This window comes from Astyanax mexicanus, chromosome 13 (genome assembly GCF_023375975.1).
Source record: "Astyanax mexicanus isolate ESR-SI-001 chromosome 13, AstMex3_surface, whole genome shotgun sequence".
NCBI classification, from domain to species: Eukaryota; Metazoa; Chordata; class Actinopteri; order Characiformes; family Acestrorhamphidae; genus Astyanax; species Astyanax mexicanus.
This window is the reverse complement of record NC_064420.1, coordinates 22,837,531-22,863,061: the sequence shown is the minus strand read 5'-3', so window position 1 is coordinate 22,863,061 and position 25,531 is coordinate 22,837,531. Positions and strand designations below refer to the sequence as shown.

Sequence of the window (25,531 nt, the reverse complement as noted above, 5' to 3'; positions counted from 1 at the left end):
CATGTGGAAATAATGCCACGGCGAATGTATACTGTAATCAAAGCTAAAGGCTGTCCAACCAAACATTAGAGTGATAAATGAGTACACCCCAACATATACTGCTGCTTAAAATGTCTAAAATTGGAATCAGCTGCACCACATTTGCTGCAGATAATTAGAACTTGGTTCCAGATGGCTCTGGAGGAGCCTGTCTAATTGAAACCTCTGTTATTTAGTTTGGGTTGCACTTGGCAATAGCTATGTGTTGGATTAAGGGAGGCAAACCTGTCCACATTGGTTGGTGAGGCTGCAGGTTTTCTTCTAGCCAAGCAGTAGCACAAGTGATCAGTTGTTTAAAAATTGTGAAATCAGGTGTTTTTTACCCCTGTATTAAAACCTGCAGAGCTCCATCACTGCAAAAAACATGATGTTGGACATGATGACTCCAGCCTGCACTAGAGCATCTGCTGATTGTTGCTTAAGCAGCAGAATTCTCTTTCTAGAAGGGGTGTTCTGTATACATTTAGACAGAAAATGTTCATTAAAAGAAGAAACCTAGGCATCAGCAGAGGTTTTGTAATTTATTTGTATAAGAAAGAAAACTACAGTGTAGGAATTCTTTTGGTTGTTCTCTTTTAGGCACCTGGTGGTTGGGTGCGGCAGTGGTCACTTCAGCGATGGGGAAGTATTTCTTCAACGAGACGGACATCAGGAGCGCATGGGAGAATGTTCTCACTGCCTTCTGGCAGAGATACCCCAACCCTTACAGGTACCTTTTGCCATTTGAATTACACAGTGTATCAAGACTATTTTCAGTAGTAAATAATAAAAAAGATGAGGTTATGAGTTTAAGCACTGTCATCTCTTGGCTGCAGAGCTAAAGCCTATTTTTTATTCCTACAATTTTGCAGTACGTCATGGAAATAAGTGTGGCCTCTGACTCTGCCTGCTGCTCATTCCCCAACACAAATTCCACCATGAGGTTGCCAGGTTTAAAAACACAATAGAGGAGCAGCAAAATTGGAAGCAAGCTATGGAAGCTACCAAGCACACTGTAGCTGCTACACAGTCTTGGTAGAAGTCATTTAACTCATCTTGCACATTCGTGTAAGTTTAGTGCCCTTATCTTGGCAACCCGAGTGAGCTTGGCCTCTGTGGAGGGATGAACTAGGCTGATGATTCTCTTGGGTGTTTTGAAATTGGACTGCTGTTACCATTCACTCTCACCTCACTCTCATTTCCTACTGGTTAATCCTTTAGCCTGAAACCACAGGCCTGTACAAAAGCCAATCACTATTCATTTTTATAATTTCTCAGAAATAATTGATTAAAATAGTGAGTGTTTTGGAAGATGGAAAAAATGGAAACAAATTGGATCAATGAAAAAATCAAGTTTCCAAAACTGAAATTCAAAAAAGGGTTGGTAGGTGGCGCTCTCTGTCCAGTTTCACACAAGCAGTTTTAGGCCAGTAGCATTGAGTGCCGGTGGAGTAAAACAGCGTAATTGTGCTTTGTAGACAGTGACTGTTTAGAAAAGGGTCTGATAATTGACTGTTTCTTTGTGTCTGTATGCACATTACAATTCAGAAAAGATTATTTTTAATATTTTAATAAAATATCACATTCAGTTTAGGCCAGTATTAGGTACAGTTGTACTCCTGCACATGCATGCCTGTAGTGTAGGTATAAACAAATAGCCCACATATTAGTAAAACCAACTATTGACTTTCAGATACAATTTAATGGTAATTCAGAGTAGGGGTGGGTGATATGGCCCTAAAATTATAGCACTATATTTCATGGTATTTTCGTGATGATGATGATGATACTCTTGGCAATATGACAAAACACTGAATAAACAAAAATATTTCAAGAATACACTACTGCAACAAAATGGAAATTAAAGTTTATTATTGCATATCATATGAAATGGCACATCCCTAACTGAGCTGATTCTGGACAGATAATCTTTCTCTAGTAGACATATAATGGGAAATGAGAACAGTGTGAATTTTTTTTTTTGTTAAAAACAGAAAAAATAAATAAATAAAAAAACTAGTACCCTCATGTAATAATTAGGGATGGGAGATATGGCACAATATTTCAGGGTAAAAGTTTTATTTATTTATTTATCTATTTATCTATTTATTTATTTATTTATTTATTTATTTATTGCTTATGATACAATATGACACCCCTAATTTAGAGGTATATCTAACTACATAGTTATTCCAAGGTACATAAGATATCTGCTTTTTTTCCATCAATTCCTATTAATTTTAAACTGAAGTATACAGTAAAGGCCCCCTTTTAAAATTTCCACTCTGTTAAAGGTTCATGGAAGGCCTTTATCTTGTGCATCTCACAAAGTACAAAACAATGTAGATATTCAAAATTTAGTACTGAAAAAAAGACACACTAATTGGATAAAAAAGTACTGGGTCACCTGCTAATCAATTGTTTCTTCTAAAATCAAGGGCTTTAATTTTTTTATTTTTTTATTAACACTCTTTGTAAGTGTCCAGGCAAGGCTTTCTACTAGATTTTACTGCAGTATTTACACACTTAAGCACAGTACATTCACACTTTTGTCATAGTAGTTCTAAGTATAAGCCTTTTCTTCAAAGAAATTAGAGATGAAGTCAAAGAGCTGTGAATACCATTTCCTACACCTTCAGAAGACCCTTAAAAACTGGAGAAAAATAATGTCTGACTCAGTTTAACGCTTGACTAAGTCTCAGTTTCAGCAGTGAACAGAAGCACTAGAGGTCTGACAGGTGAAGTGCAGTGATGTCAATGCTAAAATGAGAAATTGAGAAAAAAAAACAGCTTTGTCTGTGCTATAGAAATATATTTATTTTAACAGTAAATCCATGCATTTAAAACATTTTCACTGTTAATTTAAACCTGGCCTTTTTCATCAATACTGTTTCTTACAGATAAAAAGTTTTTTTCTTAACAGAGAATTACTGGCAACCCTGGCATAGATATTTTTCTCATATATCTTTTTTTTATATTTAAAAAAGTTTTGTAATCAAGCAGATCTTTCTATCTTTTACTGTCTCTTTCTTTTTCTCCTAGTACTCATGTTCTGACGGAGGATGTGGTTTTTCGGGAGGTGACTCCGGATAACTGTCTCCTGTCTCGCCGCCTCCTCACAAAGACCAATCGGCTGCCTCGGTGGGCGGAGCGCATCTTCCCTGGCAACCTGGCACGTTCAGTTTACATCGTGGAGGACTCCATAGTCGATCCCAACAACCGACGCCTCACTACTTTGACCTGGAACCTGAACCATTCAACTTTAATGGTAACACAGATAAGCATTAATTCCATGCTTGAGTTTAATACTAAATCTGAATCCAGATGTTACTTGGAAGTAGGGTTGCAACGGTATGAGATTTTCACGGTATGATAACCGTCTCAGAAAATACCGCGGTATCACGGTTATCACGGTATCACAGTTTGTTACATATATTATTAAACTGACCCTTAAAGAAATTACAACAAAGGTTTTTTGTTCAATTAACTATTTATTGTAGAAACCTGGAACAACTATATAGATAATGTCTCCTTAAAAAAAATAAACTGTACACCATTAGGTGAAGGAAACCAGGTTTTTCCACTACTTTTCCACCTTAAGGTCATTAAGGGTGTATATAAAAAAAAAAAAAAATATATATATATATATATATATATATATATATATATATATATATATATATATATATATATATATATATACACACACACACACACACACACACACACACGTCTCACACATTACATGTCCTCTAAGAAGTAAAGATCCTGTGTTTAAACTACTCAGTACAATTATTTAAGTTTAAATTATTTAATATCTGATGAACTGAGACTGGGTCAGTGTCTGATCAACAACTGTTGTAAACGTCCGTTTTACTGCCAAGTTGGTATATAACCAGATACTGCAGAAAGAGGGGATTTATTTCTGACATGATCCTCACAATAGAGATTTCTATTTTAAGGCTTTCACACCGAGTCTGGTTTTAACACATGAAAAACAGGCACGTCAGAATTTGAAAATTAACGCATGTAAATGAATGGCGTCTTTCACATCCAGTCCGGCGAGCACCTTTACACGGACACGTGAATCCGTCGTAGCACGCACTATACGCCTGTACCTGCGTGCCCAAATTTCGGATAACTCAGCGCTTTTGCGGGCGCTTACCGCATGGGTTGTGCACGACTACAAAGAGGTTTTATTTATGTTCAGATTAAAATTATAAACTAAACACATACTTTGCGCTGCACGGCGGGGTGGTGTTCTTGGAGATGGGAGAACAGGTTTGACGTATGTCCACCTTTAGCTGTGACTTTACGGCCACATTGATTATAAATCGGATACCCATCCTCGGGTGCGTTCGGCGGGTCTCTGAAATAGTCCCACACTGCTGATTTTAGTTTAGCCTTTTTTTAGGCGGACGGAGGTTTGTTTAGTCTGATGCACTTTCTGCTGTTCTCACTGCTGTATGCTGAGCAGCTGAAGCGGAGCAGAGTTGCGCATGCGCGGGTGAGTTTCTCCGCTGGCTTGCGTTTTACCGGTAATAAGCAAACACACACGGTATGATAACCGTGCATTTTAATGGTATACCGTGAAACCGGTTACCGCTGCAACCCTACTTGGAAGATGTGTTTACACTGTAGATTCTGTTACAGCCGGAAAAATCAGACCAGTAGAAAAGAAATAGAAAAGAAATAGGCCCCTTTATAGCAGATAAACTGAATGTAGCAGATAAACCTAATGTCTAATGGCAGGTATGAGCTACTGGTGTTTAAAGCCCCACAAAAAAGATATTTGGAGCAGTTTGGAATTATGTTCTCTGGAATGATGTTGCTCCAGGGATTAGTTAGGGAAATGTTGGGCTGGTGATCATCCAATACCCTGACTTCTCTAATGTCTTTGTGGCTGAACACAATCTTTCTCACAGCAATGCTTCAAGCTCTAGTAGAAAGACTCCCCTGGACAGATGCCACAGTTACTTTACTCCAACAAAAGCAGAATACCATATTTAGGACCCTTGGTTACAGAAGAAACCATGAATGATCAGGGGTCCCAATTATTTTGTGCATATAGTCAATTTACACTTTTACACATTATATCATTTCGATATTTAAAATAATCATAGTTTATATTGTTTATTTATTCATTTTTTCCTTTTTTAATATTTTTTTCTTTATTCTCGCTAAAAGTTTGAAAGTGCACACACACACACACAATACTTTGCAAAGGTTTCAGTCCCTCGTAAAAAAAATAATTAATGAATTAATTAGAAGCTTTTTTTCTGTGCAGTAAATGTTTGTTTACTCAGAAAAGCACACATTTTAGAGTACATACAAATAGCATTCACACAAAAATGGGTAAAAGTTATTAGCCTGCACCTGGTTTGGTGAGTCAGTGGTTATTGATGTTCAGTTTCTTCTCAGGCTCCTGATTTATCATATTCAAAATGGCTGGGGGAAATGAGAATAAGAAATGGGGAAATGAGAATAAGAAATTCTCGTTCCTCAGTAACAGTTTGTGTATTTGTGTTGTATTGTCATCTTAATGTTGCTAAAATTAATCAGTTTAAATAATGTGTTTGGATGCTGTAGTTGGTTGTGTGTCAGGGTCAGGGTAGTCGAGTTTAACGCCACATCAGCTCGTCAGCTATTTCGTGGCAGGAAAGGTAACGTCTATTCACAAGGTTCTATGATCTCGTCCTCAGAAGAGGACTCGTAGGTCAGTAACAGTACAGACACAATCACTCACACACTCACACCTAAGGGGCAATTTCCAACCAAGTTCCAATTAGCCTAGTCTTTGGACTGTGGGGGGGAAACCGGAGAACCCGGAGGAAACCCACGCAGACACGGGGAGAACGTGCAAACTCCACACAGAAAGACCCGGGTCGCCCCAGCCGGGAATCGAACCCAGGCCGTCTTGCTGTGAGGCGGAAGTGCTACCCACTGCGCCACCGTGCCGCCCCTGGTTGTGTGTAATAAACTATGTATTATGTTATTGGTACTGATAACCTGTGTGTGTGTGTGTGTGTGTGTGTGTGTGTGTGTGTGTGTGTGTGTGTGTGTTTGTGTGCTATCAGACTGTGGTGGAGCGGTGTGTGTTTCACGGTGAGCGTGACAGACCTGTGTGGACTCGACTCACTAGAGAAGCCTGGATCTCGTCTGGAGTATTTGGGCTTTCCAGACCCATACAGGTAATAATGATAACTAGAAAAAAATGGTTGCACAGCTAAAATGGCTTCAACTGTTTGCTATGTCGGTTGCTGTGATGTTGCTAAGCAGTTGCTAGGTGGTTGCTAGGCCATTGCTATTGTATCCATGGAGGTTGCTATGGTGTTGCTAGATTGTTGCTATGGTATCCATGGCGGTTTCTATAGTGTTGCTAAGCAGTTGCTAGGTGGTTGCTAAGGTGTTGCTATGGTGTCTGTAGTGGTTTCTATGATGTTGCTAAGCAGTTGCTAGGCCATTGCTATGGTATCCATGGTGGTTGCTAAGGTGTTGCTAAGCAGTTGCTAGGTGGTTGCTAATATGTTGCTATTGTGTCTGTGGTGGTTGCTATGATGTTGCTAATCAGTTGCTAGGTGGTTGCTAGGCCATTGCTATGGTATACATGGAAGTTACTTTGGTGTTGCTAGATTGTTGCTAAGGTATCCATGGTGGTTACTATGTTGTTGCTAAGCAGTTGCTAGGTGGTTGCTAAGGGGTTGCCATGTTATCCGCGGTGGATACTATAGTGTTGCTAAGCAGTTGCTAGGTGGTTGCTAAGGTGTTGCTATAGTGTCTGGTGGTTGCTATGATGTTGCAAAGCAGTTGCTAGGTGGTTGCTAAGGTGTTGCTATGGTGTTGCTAGGTGGTTGCTAGGCCATTGCTGTGGTGTCCATGGAGGTTGCTATGTTGCTAAGCAGTTGCAATAATAATACATTTTATTTTATTTCATATTTGTTGTGAAGATAGGAAGTCGGGCAATTGTTAGAAAAAATGGATAGTGTTCATCAAACAAGGAGAACCTTAGTTTTATCACTGTTCTGCCATGCAGTCATTAAGGGAGGAGGGTGGAAGATTAAAAGTGAGTTTACAGGTGATTAGAACTTGGTGTTATCTGCGCAACAGTGGAAATATTATATTATATTTGTGATATCAAAAGATGTTGCAGAGGGGAAGGAGATAAATGATACAAAGAAGGGGACCCAGAGCTCTGTCCTAAAATGCAGCAGGAGAGCTTAGAGTCTGAATGATAACAATGGAAGATAATTCAGAAAGATATTAAGGAGGGTGGTCAAATGCTGCACTCAGGTCAAGGAGAATCAGCAGGAATGAGGAGGTAATTGATTTTAATCCCTAATTCTACTGTTGTCTTTCTATTATACGATTTCACGAAACGTTTACATGATTGCTAATCATTGAAGATGTTTTTCCGACCAACCAGATTCCTTCCTTAAAGATGATGTATCCCCACTGTCCTTTTACTTTGTAATAATGTTTTGGTCAGTTTTTAACCTTTTTTTTTTTTTTTTTTTTGCATCTAATCGTTTTTTGTTTGCGCTTGATGCATGCCAATAATTGGACCCAATTGAGAAGCTACTCCGTGCATCAGTTGGGGTTAAATAACTTGTTGCCAGCTGAAACATAATCCCCCATGCAGTCATTATTGATCTTTAGGCCTAATTATTTCACTCCCCAATGGTTACTTTTCTTCTGTGTTTCAGGAGTTTGGGTTGTCCAGGTTCAAGAGTAACCAGATAAAAGCTATGAAGGGTCTGGAGCATGCACTTTCCAAACTGCACTGTAAGTTCTTCTACTCTCACATCATTTTTGATCTCCTAGTTCGCTTGTACGGTTCCCTGACCTGAAGTATGCATATACTTTGATCTCACGCTTTACTGTGTTGTCCCAAGTTTGTTAGTTGAGTGTTTTTTTTTTGGGGGGGCTGCTTCTCTCTCTCTTTCTCTCTTTCTCTCTCTCTCTCTCTCTCTCTCTCTCTCTCTTTATTCTCTCTGTCTGTCTCTCTGAAATATGGAATATGCAGCCACACAAGCGATTATTTTCTCCATTAAAACCCTCAGTTAATCTCTAACACATTACAATGTTAGATAAAGTTATCTAAAAAGCAGTGTGTAAGACTGGTGGAGGAGAACATGCCAAGATGCATGAAAACTGTAATTAAAAACCAGGGATATTACACCAAATATTAAAAATAACTAAATAAATAAATCAGCATTTTAATAATGAGGATGTGAATAATTTTGTAGTGATTAGTACAATACATTTTTCAATCTGTTAATTCAGTTTGTCAATTTATTGATTTGTTCTCTAAATTATTTTAAGGTTGGCATTTCTGTATTATTATAACTGTAAATAACCGTAGGAGTTGTTTTACTTTAATATTGTACTGTGTATTTTTGTTCTGTACATTTTGTTCTGTGTTTAACTGCACTACTGTGCTAGATGTGTTTAGTATATGCATGTGCAGTAACTAACTTTATTTAGCTTTAATTAGCTACAGACTGAAGCCAATCACTCGGGTTCCTCTTTTCTAGTGGCTGTTATTTTTCCTGCAATCATCACACATCTTCTCTGTTAGGCTGATGTGTAATTTTAGGCAGTGTCTTTTTTTTCTTTTGCGGTTGTGAAAAGTTATTTCAGCCCAGTTTATTGTCAGCTGCATTTTGCTTCGTGTTAAAATATTTAACTCATAACTCTGAATATACAGCTCTGGACAAAAAATAAGAGTCCACTTAAAAATGATTAGTTTCTTTGATTCTACCAAATTGAAAACCTCTGTAATATAATCAAGAGGAAGATGGATGATCACAAGCCATCAAACCAAGCTGAACTGCTTGCATTTTTGCACCAGGAGTGGCAAAACGTTATCCAAAAGCAGTGTGTAAGACTAGTGGAGGAGAACATGCCAAGATGAATGAAAACTGTGATTAAAAATCAGGGTTATTCCACCAAATATTGATTTCTGAACTTTTAAAACGTTATGAATATGAACTTGTTTTATTTGCATTATTTGAGGTCTGAAAGCTCTGTACCTTTTTTTGTTATTTCAGCCATTTCTCATTTTCTGCACAATTTGGACAAAATATCTAATTGCGATTTTTCCACAGAATATTGTGAATTATTATTGTGAAAATTGTGATTATTTTTAATCCATTAAACCCTAAACCTGTATTAGTCATTAACATATCTATCAAATAAATTTATAAACTTCTTTCCACATAAAATATTCCCAGCATTTTAGATTAAATGCAGTTGTCAGTTTTGATTTTTAAATTTTAAGCAATTAAAAAAGAAAGGAAAAAAATATAAATGCAGTGGCGTGAAAAAGTATTTGCCCCCTTACAGATTTCTTTTTATTTAGCATTTTTGTCATACTTACATTTTTCAGATTATCAAACAGACTTTAATAACACACAAATATTACCTGTGTAAATATAGAAATACAAAAATCAACACATAATGCCCCAATCTGAAGAAACTCAAAGTAATTGATCATCTATCAGTCTGGAACAGTACAAAGCTTTGGGACTCCAGAGAACTACAGTAAGAGCTATTATTCACAAATGGAGAAAACATGGAAACCTGGTGAACTTTCCCAGGAGAAACCAACCTACCAAAATTATTCCAAAAGGGCATGGGCAACTCATCCAGGAGGTCCCAAAATAACCCAGAACAACATTTAATGAACTGCAGGTCTTAATTGCATCAGTTAAGGTCAGTTTTAAAAAATTAATAATAAGAAAGAAACTGATCGAAAAATGGTCTCCATAGGAGAATTTCAAGGTTAAAACACTTCTGAACAAAAACACAACGACCCATCTCACATTTACCAACAAACATCTTGATGATCTCCAGAACTTTAGATAAATATTCTTTGTACTAATGTACCAAAATTAGAGCTTTTTATAAGGTGTGTGTCCCATTACATCTGCTGTAAAACTATCACATAATTTCAGAAAAAAGAAGCATCATACTGAATGTAAAACATGGTGGTGGTAGTGTGATGGTCCGGGGCTGCTTTGCTGCTTCAGGGTTTGGATAATGTGTCGTAACAGATGGAAGCAGGAATTCTGCTGTTTATCAGACAATCCTGAAGGAGAATATCCGGCCATCTGTTTGTGACCTCAAGCTCAGGTGTGCTTGGGTTCTGCAGCAGGACAATGATCCAAAGCACACAAACAAGTTCACCTCTGAATGGCTTAATAAAACTAAATGAAGGTTTTGGAGTGTCCTAGTCAAAGTCTAATTGAGATGCTGTGGATGATCTTAAACAGGAGGTTTGTGCTGGAAAATCCTCCAATACGGCTGAATTAAAACAATTCTGTAAAAGAAGTAAAGAGTAAAACAAAATTCCTCCACAGAGATGTGAAAGACTCTCTGCCAGTTATCAGTAAAGCTTGATTGCAGTTATTGTCTCTAAGGGTGACAAAACCAAGTTATTAGTTTTAGGGGGCAAAAACTTTTTCACACAAGGCTAGATTGGTTTGAATTGTTTTTTCCCCTTTAATACCTTTAATTCCTTTAACATTTAAAAAGTGCTTTTTATATTTACTCAGGTTATATTTAACTGATATTAAAGGTTGTATGACATTCAGAAAAATATCAGTATCACATAAAAGCAAAAAAAGAAAAAGAAAAATGTAGAGGCAAATACTTTTTCACACCACTGTAGTGTGTGTGTATACATAATATGCATTTATGTAATAATGTTTATAATCTTTCTCTTCAACCACATTTATCAAAGTCTCACATCTTTTATTTATTATTGGACAGAACTAAATGATAAGATATAAATCACACTAGTCTAAATCACACTGCACTATTAGTACTGTCTCCCTGCCAAAAATACAGAGAAAAAAATAAAATTAAAAATTAAAAATATATTAATAAATAAATTAATTAATATTTCTCATTTTCTACACAATTTGGGCAAATATCTAATTGCGATTTTTCCACAGAATATTGTGATTTTATTTGTAATTATTTTTGATCCATTAAACCCTAAACCTGTATTAGTCATTAACATATCTATCAAATAAAATGGTAAACTTCTTTCCATATAAAATCTTCCCAGCATTCTCAGATTAAATGCAGTTGTTAGTTTTATTAACTAACAACTTAAATTTTAAGCAATAAAAATGAAAGAAAAAAAATATATAGTGTGTGTACATAATATGCATGTATGTAATAATTATTTTCTTTCTCTTCAAACCACATTTATCAAAGTGTCACATCTTCTATTTATTATTGGACAGAACTAAATAATAAGACATAAATCACACTGCACTATTAGTACTGTTTCCCTGCCAAAATTCAGGGAAATACCAACATTAAAAATAAATAAATAATCAGGATTTTAAAAATGAGGATATGGATAATTATGGTGTGATTAATACAATACATTTTTAAATCCATCAATTCAGTTTGTCAATCTATTGATTTGTGCATTTCTGTATTATTATATTGTAAATAACTAAGATTTTTTTTACTTTAATATTGTACTGTGTATTTTTTCTGTACGTTTTTTTTTTTTTTTTGCTGCACTACTGTACTAGATGTGTTTAGTATATGCATGTGCAGTAACTAACTTTATTTAACTTTAATTAGCTACTGACGCCGATCACTCTGGTTCCTCTTTTTTAGTGGCTGTTATTTTTCCTTCAATCATCACACATCTTCTCTGTTAGGCTGATGTATAAATTAGCAGTTCTCATTAAACCGTTAGGATGTTTATCTGTATGTTTTCTCAGTATTAGTTTAGACTTTTACACCGTGTCTTTTTTCTTTTGTGGTTGTGAAAAGTTAGTTCAGCCCAGTTTATTGTCAGCTGCATTTTGCTTCGTGTTTAAATATATATCTAAAAGAAGAAGCTCAAGACTTACTGAACAAACACACACACGCACGCACACGCACGCACACACTCTTTCACTATTTAGTGGGTAAATGATTAGGGGGATGCTGTGGGTTGGAAGGTTTGTTACAGTTAATCCTATAGAAGTGTAGATACCTTAAGCAGCTGACTATCATTTAATACAGGGTTCTTAAACACTAATGCCACAAGCCAGATAGTATCCTCATAGATGGACAGAGCTTTTAAATTTGTTTAAGCAAGTATTTTTGTAAGTGGATCTCTGGGTGAAAGAAATCGTCTCTACTATGAACTCATATCTTTGGAAAAATAAGACCACTTAAAAATTAAAAAAACATATTGAAATCCTCTGTAATATAAACAAGAGGAAGATAGATGATCACGAGCCATCAAACCAAACTGAACTGCTTGAATTTTTGCACCAGGAGTGGCATAAAGTTATACAAAAGCAGTGTGTAAGACTGGTGGAGGAGAACATGCCAAGATGCATTAAATCTGTGATTCAAAAACAGACTTATTCTGCCAAATATTGATTTTGAACTCTTAAAACGTTATGAATATGAACTTGTTTTCTTTGTATTATTTGAGGTCTGAAAGCTCTGCGTCTTTTTTGTTATTTCAGTCATTTCTCATTTTCTGCAAATAAATGCTCTAAATTACAATATTTTAATTTGTAATTTGGGAGAAATGTTGTCTGTAGTTTATAGAATAAAACAACAATGTTCATTTTACTTAAACTTATACTTATAAATAGCAAAATCAGAGAAACTGATTCAAAAACTGAAGTGGTCTCATTTTTCTCAGTGTTATTTTTGAACATGCAGTTCGTGCAGTATAACAGCTGTTTCTCTGTTATGTTTCGCCAACTCGATACTCTTTTAATATTTAAATGATCCTTAATTTGTGCTTACTGTTTTAATTCAATCTTTTTTCATGTACTGTACATTTGCCAAACTATTAAGAAACAACAACATTTAGAGCTACCAATAGGCAAACTATTATTTCCTTTACATTTATTTTCAGCCGTGGAAACTGTGCAAGTTCATTAAAGCATAACTTGAATTTAAAATAACTTGAATTATTTGAATTATTCCTGTCACAATAAAAAAAGAAATAGCAAGTGACCATTAAATGCCACTTAAAAAAGGAAAGATCACATAATATCACGACAAAGAAATGATGCCTTTTTAAAGACAATGAACCATTAATTAACTATAGTCTATAAGATCTGTACTTTTTTTCACATGCAGCAGTTCACACTTTTCCACCTTTTTTTTTAACCAACGTGGAATGTACTCTGTTTCGGTTTGTGCACCTAATTTTAAACCATTTTTTGCAATTCAACCAACAAAAATCAGTTCTGGTACCCAAAAAGTTAGTTCCAATGTGGAACCAAAGACAATAGTTCTGAAATTAATTAATCCACTGCAAAATTTTCCACAGACCCCTGGCCTAGAAAAAAAAAAAGATTTCCCACCTCTTTCCTCAGCCGGTTCGGGCTCAAGGCTCAAGAAAATGGTCTGTGATAGGCGTCTGGTTTTTTTTGTTGTTTTTTTTAGTTCACACTGTTCTTAATTCTCATTAAATATCTACTACAGACAGATTAAATCTGTACAGTATCATTTATTTCACTTCAGTCCTGAATATATGGAGTGCATTATGTCTCCTTATGTTGTGCTGCGTGCTCGAACTGAACTGCACTGCGTGATCTGACCAATGAGACGTTTTCACCCCAGATTTTTTTGTGTTTTCACCCTGGATTATTTTTGTGTTTTCACACCAGATTTTTTTGTGTTTTCACCCCGGATTCTGGCTGCATATTCTGGCTGTTAAGCTGCTGCTTTGAGATTAGTACCACTTTAGTGGCTGTTAAATTGTTTTTTTTTGTTAATTTCTTTATTTTTTCTTTGATTGGTTTAGTCGGCAATACGCAGTTTATTTACTTGTGGATATTTCCGTTTTTTTGTAATATTAATTTTTAGTTTTTGTACCGCTACATTTCAATATTTCGATTTTATATTTTGAAAATCGTTAGATCGTATTTCTTTCAGCATTTTGAGCTTACTTTAGTTGGTTATTTTCCAATTTCATATATATTTTTCTGTTATTATTAAATGTTAATAGCTTATTAGCTTTTAGCTGGTTGCTAGATAGTTTCTCCTTTATCATACGGAACGTCTCACTGATCTTTTTAATGAATGTTGATTTATTAATTTAAAAGCTGTACCTAAGTATTTAAAGCCAGAAAGACACTGTGTGATTTTTAATGAGTTCATCTGCACTTTTAAATGGTTTGTCTTGTAGGAAAACGCATGTGATTTATATGCTGGCACTATAGTCTGACTGAGAGGCTGCTAGACTTTGTCAAATGCAGCCCGTAGGCAGAAAAAAATCCAGCCAGAATTGACCCGATCCCGCACGGTCTGCCCGATCCGCCCCCAGCCTGAGCCCCTTTTAAATCCTACAATAATTTAGTAGAGCATTAAACTACAAATCTGAGATTTACCTGCTGTACTTCTTCATCTATGCCCCCAAAACTGTCCATTATCTTGCTTAACAGATGTGCCAAATCCCCCGCGAGCACGCGAGGTGCGCAGCACACCGATTAATTCGTTGAGCTTTAAAGGAGGAGGATCTGTAACTGGTGAAACATCACAAAAATCACAGTGTGATTTATTACATTAAAACACAGACCACTTCCGCCGAACCTGACAGAGCCCGAGGAAAGCAGTGGAAATTCTCGGCCGGCCCGAGTGCATGCAGCGGGTCGCTCGGGCTCGTATTCAGGCTGGGGTTCGGGTTCAGGCTCGGGTTCTGGTTCAGGCTCGGGTTCAGGTAGACAATCTAAACTCTAGTATGCAGAACTCTTTCTGATACCAGCACTCGGTTCAGCAGAACAAAATGTTGAGAAAGCGCATAGCTTTGCTGACTTGTCCAGATGCAGTTTATTTAGAAGCAGATATTTGCGTTTTTTTTTGGGTAATATTTCTTTATTGTTCTACTCTTCTGCTGAGTTTTTTGTTTTTGATCTTTTGAAATTCGTTAGATTAGATTTTATTGGGCTAAGTTTAGTTGGTTATTTTCCAATTTCATATCTATTTTTCTGGTATTATTAAATTGTGTTATTTATTTTCGATTATTTTAAAGAGCAGGCCTTATTTGACTCACAGAGAAATACTTTGACTTTTATTTCGCCAGAACAGACTTGAGACTTGACTCGGACTTGTGCCCAAAGACTTTTGAGCATCTCTGCCTCTCTTATACCGCCATTAACCTGAAACGAAGTGTGATGTTAGAGCAAGGTGGAGCTCTGGAAAGGAATTGTGCTTTGTGTTTAAATATATGTCTAAAAGAAGAAGCTCAAGACTTAATGTACAAACACACACACACACACACACACTATATTTTACTATTTAGTGGGTAAATGATTAGGGGGATGTTGTGGGTTGGATGGTTTGTTACAGTAGATCTCTGGGTGCAAGAAATCTTCTCTACTATAAACTGATAACTCTGCATATACAGCTCTGAGACCAAATACAAATGATGAGTTTCTTTGATTTTACCAAATTAAAAACCTCTGTTATATAAACAAGAGGAAAATGAATGATCACAAGCCATCAAACCGAGCTGAACTGCTTGAATATTTGAACCAGGAGTGGCAAAGTTATCCAAAAGCAGTGTGTAAGAGTGGTGGAGGAGAAAATGAACTCTTAAAACTTTATGAATATGAACTTGTTTTCTTTACATTATTTGAGGTCTGAAATCTGCATCTTTAAATATTTTAGCCATTTCTCATTTTCTGCATGATTTGGGTGAAATATCTAATTGCGATTTCCCCACAGAATATTGTGATTTAAATTGTGATTATTTTTTATCCATTGAACCCTAAAACTGTATTAGTCATTAACAAATCTATCAAAATAAAATGATAAACTTTTTCCACATAAAATATTCTCAGCATTCTCAGGTTAAATGCAGTTGTCAGTTTTATTTTTAAAATTTAAGCAATAAAAAAAAAGAAAAATATATATATAGTGTGTGTGTGTGTATACATAATATGCATTTATGTAATAAAATTTATTTTCTTTCTCAAATCATATTTATCAAAGTCATACTTCTTTTATTTATTATTGGACAGAACTAAATGATAAGACATAAATCTTACTAGCCTAAATCACACTGCACTATTAGTACTGTCTCCCTGCCAACATTACAAATAAATAAATCAGGATTTTTATAATGAGGATGTGAATAATTTTTTAGTGAATAATACAATGAATTTTTCAATCTGTCAATTTAATTAGTCAATCTATTCATTTGTTCTCAAAATTGTTTTAAGGTTGGCTTTTCTGTATTATTATAATTGTGAATAACTGCAAGATTTGTTTTACTTAAACACACACACACACACACACACACACTCACTCACTCTTTCACAATGTAGTGGGTGAATTATTAGGGGGAGGCTGTGGGTTGGATGGTTTGTTACAGTTCATTCTATAGAAGTGTAGATACCTTGAGCAGCTGACTATCATTTAATGCAGGGTTTTTAAACACAAACATCATAGCCAGGCAGTATCCTCAAAGAGGGACAGAGCTTTTAAATTTGTTCAAGCAAGTCTTTTTTTAAGTGGATCTCTGCGTGAAAGAAATCTTCTCTACTATGAACTCAACTCTGAATGTACAGCTCACTGCCAGTTATCAGTAAAGCTTGATTGCAGTTTTTGCCACTAAGGGTGACAAAACCAAGTTATTAGTTTTAGGGGTCAAACTCTTTTTCACACAGATCACACTCTTTTTTCCTTTAATACATAAAATTAACATTTAAAAAGTGCTTTTTATATTTACTCAGGTTATATTTATCTGATATTAAAGTTTGTTTGACATTCAGTTTTACAAAAAAAGCAAAACAGAAGAAATATGTAGGGGGGCAAATACTTTTTCACACCACTGTAGTGTGTGTGTGTGTGTGTGTGTGTGTATACATAATATGCATTCATGTAATAATGTTTATTATCTTTCTCTTCAACCACATTTATCAAAGTCTCACATCTTTTATTTATTATTGGACAGAACTAAATGATAAGACATAAATCACACTAGTCTAAATCACACTGCACTATTAGTACTCTCTCCCTGCCAAAAATACAGGGAAATACCAACAATAAAATATATATTAATAAATAAATAAATCAGCATTTTAATAATGAGGATGTGAATAATTTTGTAGTGATTAGTACAATACATTTTTCAATCTGTTAATTCAGTTTGTCAATTTATTGATTTGTTCTCTAAATTCTTTTAAGGTTGGCATTTCTGTATTATTATAACTGTAAATAACCGTAGGATTTGTTGTACTTTAATATTGTACTGTGTATTTTTGTTCTGTACATTTTGTTCTGTGTTTAACTGCACTACTGTGCTAGATGTGTTTAGTATATGCATGTGCAGTAACTAACTTTATTTAACTTTAATTAGCTACAGACTGAAGCCGATCACTCTGGTTCCTCTTTTGTGGCTGTTATTTTTCCTGCAATTATCACACATCTTCTCTGTTAGGCTGATGTATAAATTAGCAGTTCTCATTAAACTGTTAGGATGTTGAACTGTATGTTTTCTCAGTATTAGTTTAGACTTTTAGGCAGTGTCTTTTTTTTTCTTTTGTGGTTGTGAAGTTATTTCGGACCAGTTTATTGTCAGCTGCATTTCGCTTCGTGTTTAAATATATATCTAAAAGAACAAGCTCAAGACTTACTGAACAAACACACACACACACACACAATTTAGTGGGTGAATTATCAGGGGGGTGCTGTGGGTTGGAAGGTTTGTTACAGTTAATCCTATAGAAGTGTAGATACCTTGGGCAGCTGACTATCATTTAATGCAGGGTTCTTACACACTAATGCCAGACAGTATCCTTATAGAGGGACAGAGCTGTTCAATTTGTTCAAGCAAGTCTTTTTGGATAAAATAAATCTTCTCTACTATGAACTCATAACTCTGGAAAAATGAGACCACTTAAAAATTAAAAACTAAATTGAAAATCCTCTGTAATATAAACAAGAGGAAGATGGATGATCACAAGCCCTCAAACCAAGCTGAACTGCTTGAATTTTTGCACCAGGAGAGGCATAAAGTTATCCAAAAGCAATGTGTAAGACTGGTGGAGGAGAACATGCCGAGATGCATGAAAACTAGATGCATGAAAACTAGAGTTATTCCACCAAATATTGATTTCTGAACTCTTAAAACTTTATGAATATGAACTTGTTTTCTTTACATTATTTGAGGTCTGAAATCTTTGCATAATTGTTGTTATTTCAGCCATTTCTCATTTTCTGCAAATAAATGCTCTAAATGACAATATTTTTATTTGGAGTTTGGGAGAAATGTTGTCTGTAGTTTATAGAATAAAACAACAATATTAATTTTACTCAAACATATACCTATATATAGCAAAATCTAAAAAAATTGATTCAGAAACTGAAGTGGTCTCTATTTTTTTTTTCCAAGAGCTGTAAAATCTGTGTTATTTTTGAACATGCAGTTCATGCAATATAACAGCTGTTTCTCACTAGATACTCATTAAATATTTAAATGATCCTTAATTTGTCCTTACTGTTTTAATTAAATATTTTTTCATGTACTGTATATGTGCCAAACTACTAAGAAACAACAACATTTAGAGCTACCAATAGGCAAACTATTATTTCCTTTACATTTATTTTCAGCCGTGGAAACTGTGCAAGTTCATTAAAGCATAACTTGAATTTAAAATAACTTAAATTATTCATATCACAATAAAAATAAATTGCAAATGAAAAGTGTCCCAGAAATGATTGTGATAAATTATATTATTGTCATTTTAAGACCATTAAATGCCCAAAAAATAGAGACCACATAATATCACAGCAAAGAAACTATAACTGTTTAAAGACAATTAACCTTTAATTAATTATAGTCTATAAGATCTGTATTTTTTCACTTGCAGCAGTTCACACTTTTCCACATTTATTTTTATTTTTTACCAACATGGAACGTGCTCCGTTCCGGTTTGTGCACCTAATTTTGAACCATTTTTTACATTTCCAGCAACAAAAATGTAGAACCGAAGAATAATAGTTCTTCAAAATCTGTTAACCAACACACAAACATAATAGATGATATCACAATTAATAAAATGATTGATGTCCATTTATTTTGATGATAAGTCGATGATGTAATCATGGTCACAGGCCTAACTGACGTTGTTTTCAAAAATAGCAAGTAGCTAATCCTTGTGTTGTGAAGAAACTGTTTAGTGATCTTTAATGAACTCCAACAATTCAGTTAATTAATTTGCATCTCAAAAGAGGACAAAGGATCTCTTCTGACTATAGCGTCTGACACAATGTTTGTAATATTTACAATCTCAATGTAAAATACAGCTTGAAGGAACAGCTAAAAAACACTTATCCAGTCTGTGATATTTTATAAGCCTGTTAATTATTATTATCCTGTTAATAATTTATGGTAATAGAGAAATACTGTGATATTTATCATACTCTTAAAATCTCATTATTGGGAATAATATCCTAGTGACTATGAAGAACTCTTTGACGGTCTAAAGTACCTTTAGATTTAGTTGCTTATGGCTGATTAGTTCACTGTCAATATGAGGTAAAATTGTCAATATGAAAGGTAAAATTAGGGGAAGCTTGGGTTGTTACCTTCAGCTAACATTTTGAGGTTTACATTGCTTCCTCTTTCTTTCTTTCTTCCTTTCTTTTTATTTAACACACTTGCCCTCTGTGGTCAGTTCTAGCGGTAAATGTATAAAAAAAAGTATTGGGTAAAAGAGCAAATGTGGAAAGGAGGAAGCTGAGTGCAGAGTTGTCTGTTCTTTTTCTGAGGGAAGGGTGGGGTCCTATTAGTAAATAGTAGGCCTGGGTTGATGGCAAGCTACATGAACAGGATTCGAACCAGCGATCTCAGTCCTAATCATGATGACTGTCATTTTTTACACACCTGAAGCCCCTCTTATTAATAGCACATGCTTGATGTTTTGTATAACACTGACTACTTTCTACTTTTTTCTCTCCCTTTTTTCATCTCAGTATCAGCAGCTCAGAGTCACCATGGTGATGCATCTAAAGACACTTCAGAGAAGGCCAAGAACCTGACGCCTTCCTCCAGCTCCCAGAAGCCCCAGGAGTTTGTCTGACCAATGCACCCCTCATCTCCCACAAGCCCCGTTACTGAAAGTGTTCTTATGGTAGGTCAGGCTTGGAGGTGCAGGCTGTTACGAATGTGAAGATACATGATTCTGTGAGAGTAGAGTGAACAGTTTGAGTGGAAAAGTGAGGTAATTTATTAGAATAATAAACACGGATCAGTCCAGGCTATATTGCAATAGTTTGAAGGCCTTTGTTGATGTACCAAAGAAAACCATGGTTCTCTAAAATTGCACTGTACTGTGCAATAATCAGCCACCACACTTCTTCATTCTGCATTAAATCCCAGTTAAAACCGCTCCTATGTGAAAGGTTTTAATTTGTCAGGAGATGAAAAGAGTTTTAAAAAGAGTTGAAATTCTATTTAAAGATATAGAGATATTGGGACCTTTAACAACCCATTGCAAAACCACAGAGTGTCTGCAGATATATAAAAAAAGTAAATAAAAGGCTTTAATTTGTCTAAAAATGTCTTAAATCCATCTCCCAAAAAAAAAGGAATTTATATTTTATATGATTAGTGAATTATTGGATATTTTCATGCTTGTCATTTTGCGGATTCTGATTCATATAGTTGCTGTCCAGTGAAAGTCAATATCAGCATCTCTATTTTTGTTGATTTTTTAGTTTACTATATCATTTGAACTCACACAAAATGTTCCTTACACTGTGCCTGTCACAATGTCTTGTATAAACCAATAGAAATTCTCCAAAATGACCTGAAGTAAAAACACTTTTCACATTGATATTGATATTTTTAGCTCTCTTATACAAAGTAGCTGTTTTGGAGATATGTTTTCCATTGGACAGTAATGATATGAATGTTAGCTTCCTGCTTTTAATGACAGGGTAGAGATGGACAATATGTCCCTAATATAATATCACAATATTATTGCATATATGATAAAATATGATATGGAACCCCCTAACTGGGATTTTCATCATATTGTTACAGAAGACAATGATCAGCATGTCATGATGCTAATAATAATGCACTCTATATATCCAGGATTGAGGTAAAACAAATGATATTGGAGATATCAACACATCTATATCTAGTAGATCTGAACACAAACAGCAAAGAAGCTGCACCCTGATGGCCAATATTGCCCTGAAATAATATCAGTATATTTCGGGTATTTTTGCAATTACAATATTAAAAAAATGTTGCCCATATAAATTCATACGAAATGATTTGGGAAACATCTTTGACAGACTCAACTCAACTAACTTATTGAAATGTTTTTCGTTTCATAAAACTTGTTCTGACACAATATTTAGAATAAACTGTTGAAATACAAGTTATAGAATTAGTGCCTTCTATGTTCTGTCAGCATATTAACCTTAAAGGAGAACTCTGGTGTAAAATTGATTTTAAGGTGTAGTAAAACAAGATGAAGAGATCTAACCTTTGTTGAATAGCCCACCTTCGTTCTTCCGCAGTTTTTCGAGATCCAGCTATTTTATTTCATTTGTTAGTTTGTTCAAATATGCTTTAGAATGGATGATATGGGGCATATTTTGCCCCTGCAGATAAATAGCTTTTTACACCATTGTCCAGGCTCAAAGTAGCTTCACACTTCATTGCTAGAATCCGGAGAGACCTGACATTTAAAACCTTAAGGCATTAATAACTTAAAAAGTGCACAAAAAACACTGTTTAAAATCTCAGGGCGCCGTCATCACTATTCTGATTATGACTTTACCTTAAAAAGGTGGCACCCGGAGATTTACCTACACTACAGGATGTAAACAGTGTTTTTTAATAAGCTTCTTGTACACTTTTTAAGTTATTAATGCCTCATTTTAAATGTCAGGGCTCTCCGGATTCTACCAATGAGGTGTGGAGCTACTTTGAGCCTGAATAACTGTGTAAAATCTATTTATCTGCATGGGGCAAAATATGCCCCATATCATCCATTCTAAAGCGTGTTTAGACAAACTTCACAAAATTGCTGGATCTGGGAAAGGTGGGGAAGAATGGAGTTGGGCTATTCAACAAAGGTTAGTACTCTTTATCATGTTTTACTACACCCAAAGTCAATTTTACACTGGAGTTCTTCTTATAAACAGTAATAAACAGTCGTGTGACCTCGTTAACACACTGTGAAAAACATGAATAAACTGCTCCATTAACTTATCGGAACTTTTCTAATATTTAGAACTGGGTCTGAGCTCTTATGGGTTAAAAACTGTCAATTTATGTTTATTTAAATTTGATTATATTGATAATATATGAATCACAAGCTTATGGCTGAAGCCTATGAACTAAATTTCTTCCGTTCTGTTGCTGCAAAATTAGTGTGAATTTACTCTGAGGGCTACTAAAAAGTCTTTAAAAAGTTAAGTTTATTTTCCCTATATCTGCAGACACCCTGATGCATGTAGCCACTAACACTGGCCCAGTCAGTTAAGCAATGCTTACGATTTGTAAGAGAGAGGAGAAGACTCTCGGTGTTTGTGTCCAAAATTTCACCATGAGAAGACTGACTACTCGACACTGTAGGTCTGAAAGAGCAAACTGGCAACAATCAAATCAAATCAAGTGAAACACAGAAGCTGATTCAGTTCTCAAACCAATAGACTGGGGGAAAATAGGAACTTGAAGTGCTGAACATGTTCTTTTTTTTTTTTTTTTTTTTTTTTTTTTACTGGAAATTGAATGGTGCTTGCTAAATTTGTACAGGACTGTACAGATATAAGAACTGACACGTGACTGATTCAGCCTGCCTGCATGCACCCAGCAGTAGGGTGGAGGTGCATGCCTTTATGACTTCCTTTTTTTCTTTTTATAAACCATTATTTTGTTGTATAGAGCATGTTCACCTACCTAAAGAAAAAACAGTGGACATCAAAATGGAAATTATCTCTCTCTATCTCTCTCTCTCTATATATATATATATATATATATATATATATATATATATATATATACAGTGAGTCCAAGAAGTATTTGATCCCTTGCTGATTTTCTTTGTTTGCCCACTAATAAAGACACTATCCTTCTGCACTTTTAATGGTAGATATATTCTAACATGGAGAGACAGAATATCAAGACAAAAATCCAGAATATAATTTTAAAGAATATATTTTAATTAATTTGTATTTCAATGAGGAAAATAAGTATTTGATCCCTCTTGCCAAACACACTCAATACTTAGTGGCAAAGCCTTTGTTTGCAAGCACAGCGGTGAGACGTTTGTTGTAGTTAACCACAAGTTTAGCACACACACCAGGGGGAATTTTGGCCCACTCTTCTTTGCAGATCCTCTCTAAATCATGAAGGTTGGTGGGCTGTCACTTGGCAACTCTGACCTTCAGCTCCCTCCATAGATTTTCGATCGGATTGAGGTCTGGCGACTGGCTGGGCTACTCCATGACCTTAATGTGATTTTTCTTGAGCCAATTCTTTGTTGCCTTTGCTGTATGTTTAGGGTCGTTATCATGTTGGAAGACCCAACCACGGTCCATTTTCAGATCCCTGGCAGAGGGGAGGAGGTTGTCCCTCAGGATTGTGCGGTACATGGCTCCATTCATCTTCCCAGTGATGCGGTGAAGTAGCCCTGTACCCTTGGCAGAGAAACACCCCCAAAACATTATGCTTCCACCTCCATGCTTGACGGTGGGCACAGTGTTCTTGGGGTCATAGGCAGCATTTTTCTTCCTCCACACATGGCGGGTGGAGTTGAGGCCAAAAAGTTCAATTTTGGTCTCGTCTGACCACAAAACCTTCTCCCAATAACTTGGTTCATCTTTTAAATGATCATTGGCATACTTGAGGCGTGCCTCCACATGTGCTCTCTTCAGCAGGGGTACCTTTCAGGCACTGCAGGATGTGAATCCATTGTTGCGCAAAGTGTTGCCAATTGTTTCCTTGCAAACTGTGGTCCCAGCTGCCTTCAGGTCATTTGCTAACTCCTGCCGAGTGGTTGCAGGACGATTTCTGACCGTTCTCAGCATCATTGCCACCCCACGAGGCGAAATCTTCTTTGGAGCACCGGGCCGAGGTCTGTTGATTGTCATGTTATACTCTTTAAACTTTCTGATAATTGCACCAATAGTTGTTACTTTCACATCCAACACCTTACTAATCTTTTTGTAGCCCATTCCAGCTTTGTGAAGGTCAACAATTCTGACTCTGAGGTCCTGTGACAGCTCTTTGGTTTTACCCATGTGGGAGACTTGAAATCTGTGTGATCTGTCTGATTCTGTGGACAGGTGTTTTTCACACAAGTGATTAGTGAGAACAGGTGGCTTCAGGTCAGGTAACAAGTTGATTGGGAGTGTCTAACTGGTCTGTAAAAGCCAGAACTGCTAATGAATACTAAGGGATCAAATACTTATTTCACTCCATGAAATACAAATCAATTAATATATATTCCTTAGATTTATTTTCTGGATTTTCTTTTTAATATTCTGTCTCTCCATGTAAGAATACATCTACAATTAAAAGTATAGAATGATCATGTCTTTATTAGTGGGCCAACGAAGAAAATCAGCAAGGGATCAAATACTTCTTGGACTCACTGTATATATATATATATATATATGTATATATATATTTATATATATATAAGCTGTATTTTCAGGGTTTTTTTTTTTTTTGGGGGGGGGGGGGGGGGGTGGGGTCAAAGAACCTAACTCTGCCTGCTGGCCTGTTTATCACTGCTTTACAATTATAGACTGTAAACCATCTGTTGCTGCACAATTTATCAGCCTCATCTACCCCATCCTGCAAAGGGAAAATACCATTATAGAACTACAACTAATTGAAATACTGGTCAATTAGCTTAATGTCTGTGATCATGATCCCTCTACTACTAAATCTTGCAGATTCCTACTTCCACATCATCAGGACAGGATAACTACAGCAATTAAAATTTCTGAGCAAAAACCAATATTCCTTGTACTGTATTTTTCGCACTATAAGGCGCACTTAAAGTCCTTTAATTTTCCCAAAAATAGTCTGTGCACCTTTTAATCCAGTGTATGAATTTTACCAGTCAGGTTGTAAGAAGCAGTAAAGCTACTCTGCTGAAGTGCAGAATTATACAAGAGTTTCAGTTTAGTTCTCCAGTACTGGGGCTGGAGCAGTATTAGCATTAGCCGCTAACCATTATTTCCCCGTTCATAGGTGAGTATTATTAACCTGTAGCCTGCTGGAGCAGCATTAGCATTACCCGCTAACAAGCTAGCTCTTTCCCAGTTCAGAGGCGAGTATATCAGACTGTGATGTTAAAACAAGTTATGTGGGTAGCTAGCTAATGTTGCCCTGGCTTGCCAGAGCACTCAGAGTTCATCAGTGTAGCATTGTCGGGTGGAATTAGCTTCTAGTCAGTTAGCCGCTAATGCTAATGCTCCAGCTTTAGTGCTGGAGAAATTCAGAAATCTAATCATACTTTAAATAAACGGAAGCACTTTTCTCACCCAA

The 25,531-nt window shown here is 35.7% G+C and overlaps 1 protein-coding gene across 1 annotated transcript; it reads left to right on the top strand.

The window, feature by feature from the left end:
* Positions 1–587: 587 nt before the first annotated feature.
* prelid1b (PRELI domain containing 1b) lies at positions 588–22,971 on the top strand. The gene is made up of 5 exons (XM_049463006.1): positions 588–748; positions 3,061–3,286; positions 6,096–6,209; positions 7,722–7,800; positions 19,984–22,971. The coding sequence occupies exons 1-5, from the start codon at positions 657–659 to the stop codon at positions 20,088–20,090; spliced, it is 618 nt and encodes a 205-aa protein (XP_049318963.1). The 5' UTR covers positions 588–656; the 3' UTR covers positions 20,091–22,971.
* The last annotated feature ends 2,560 nt before the right edge of the window (positions 22,972–25,531 follow it).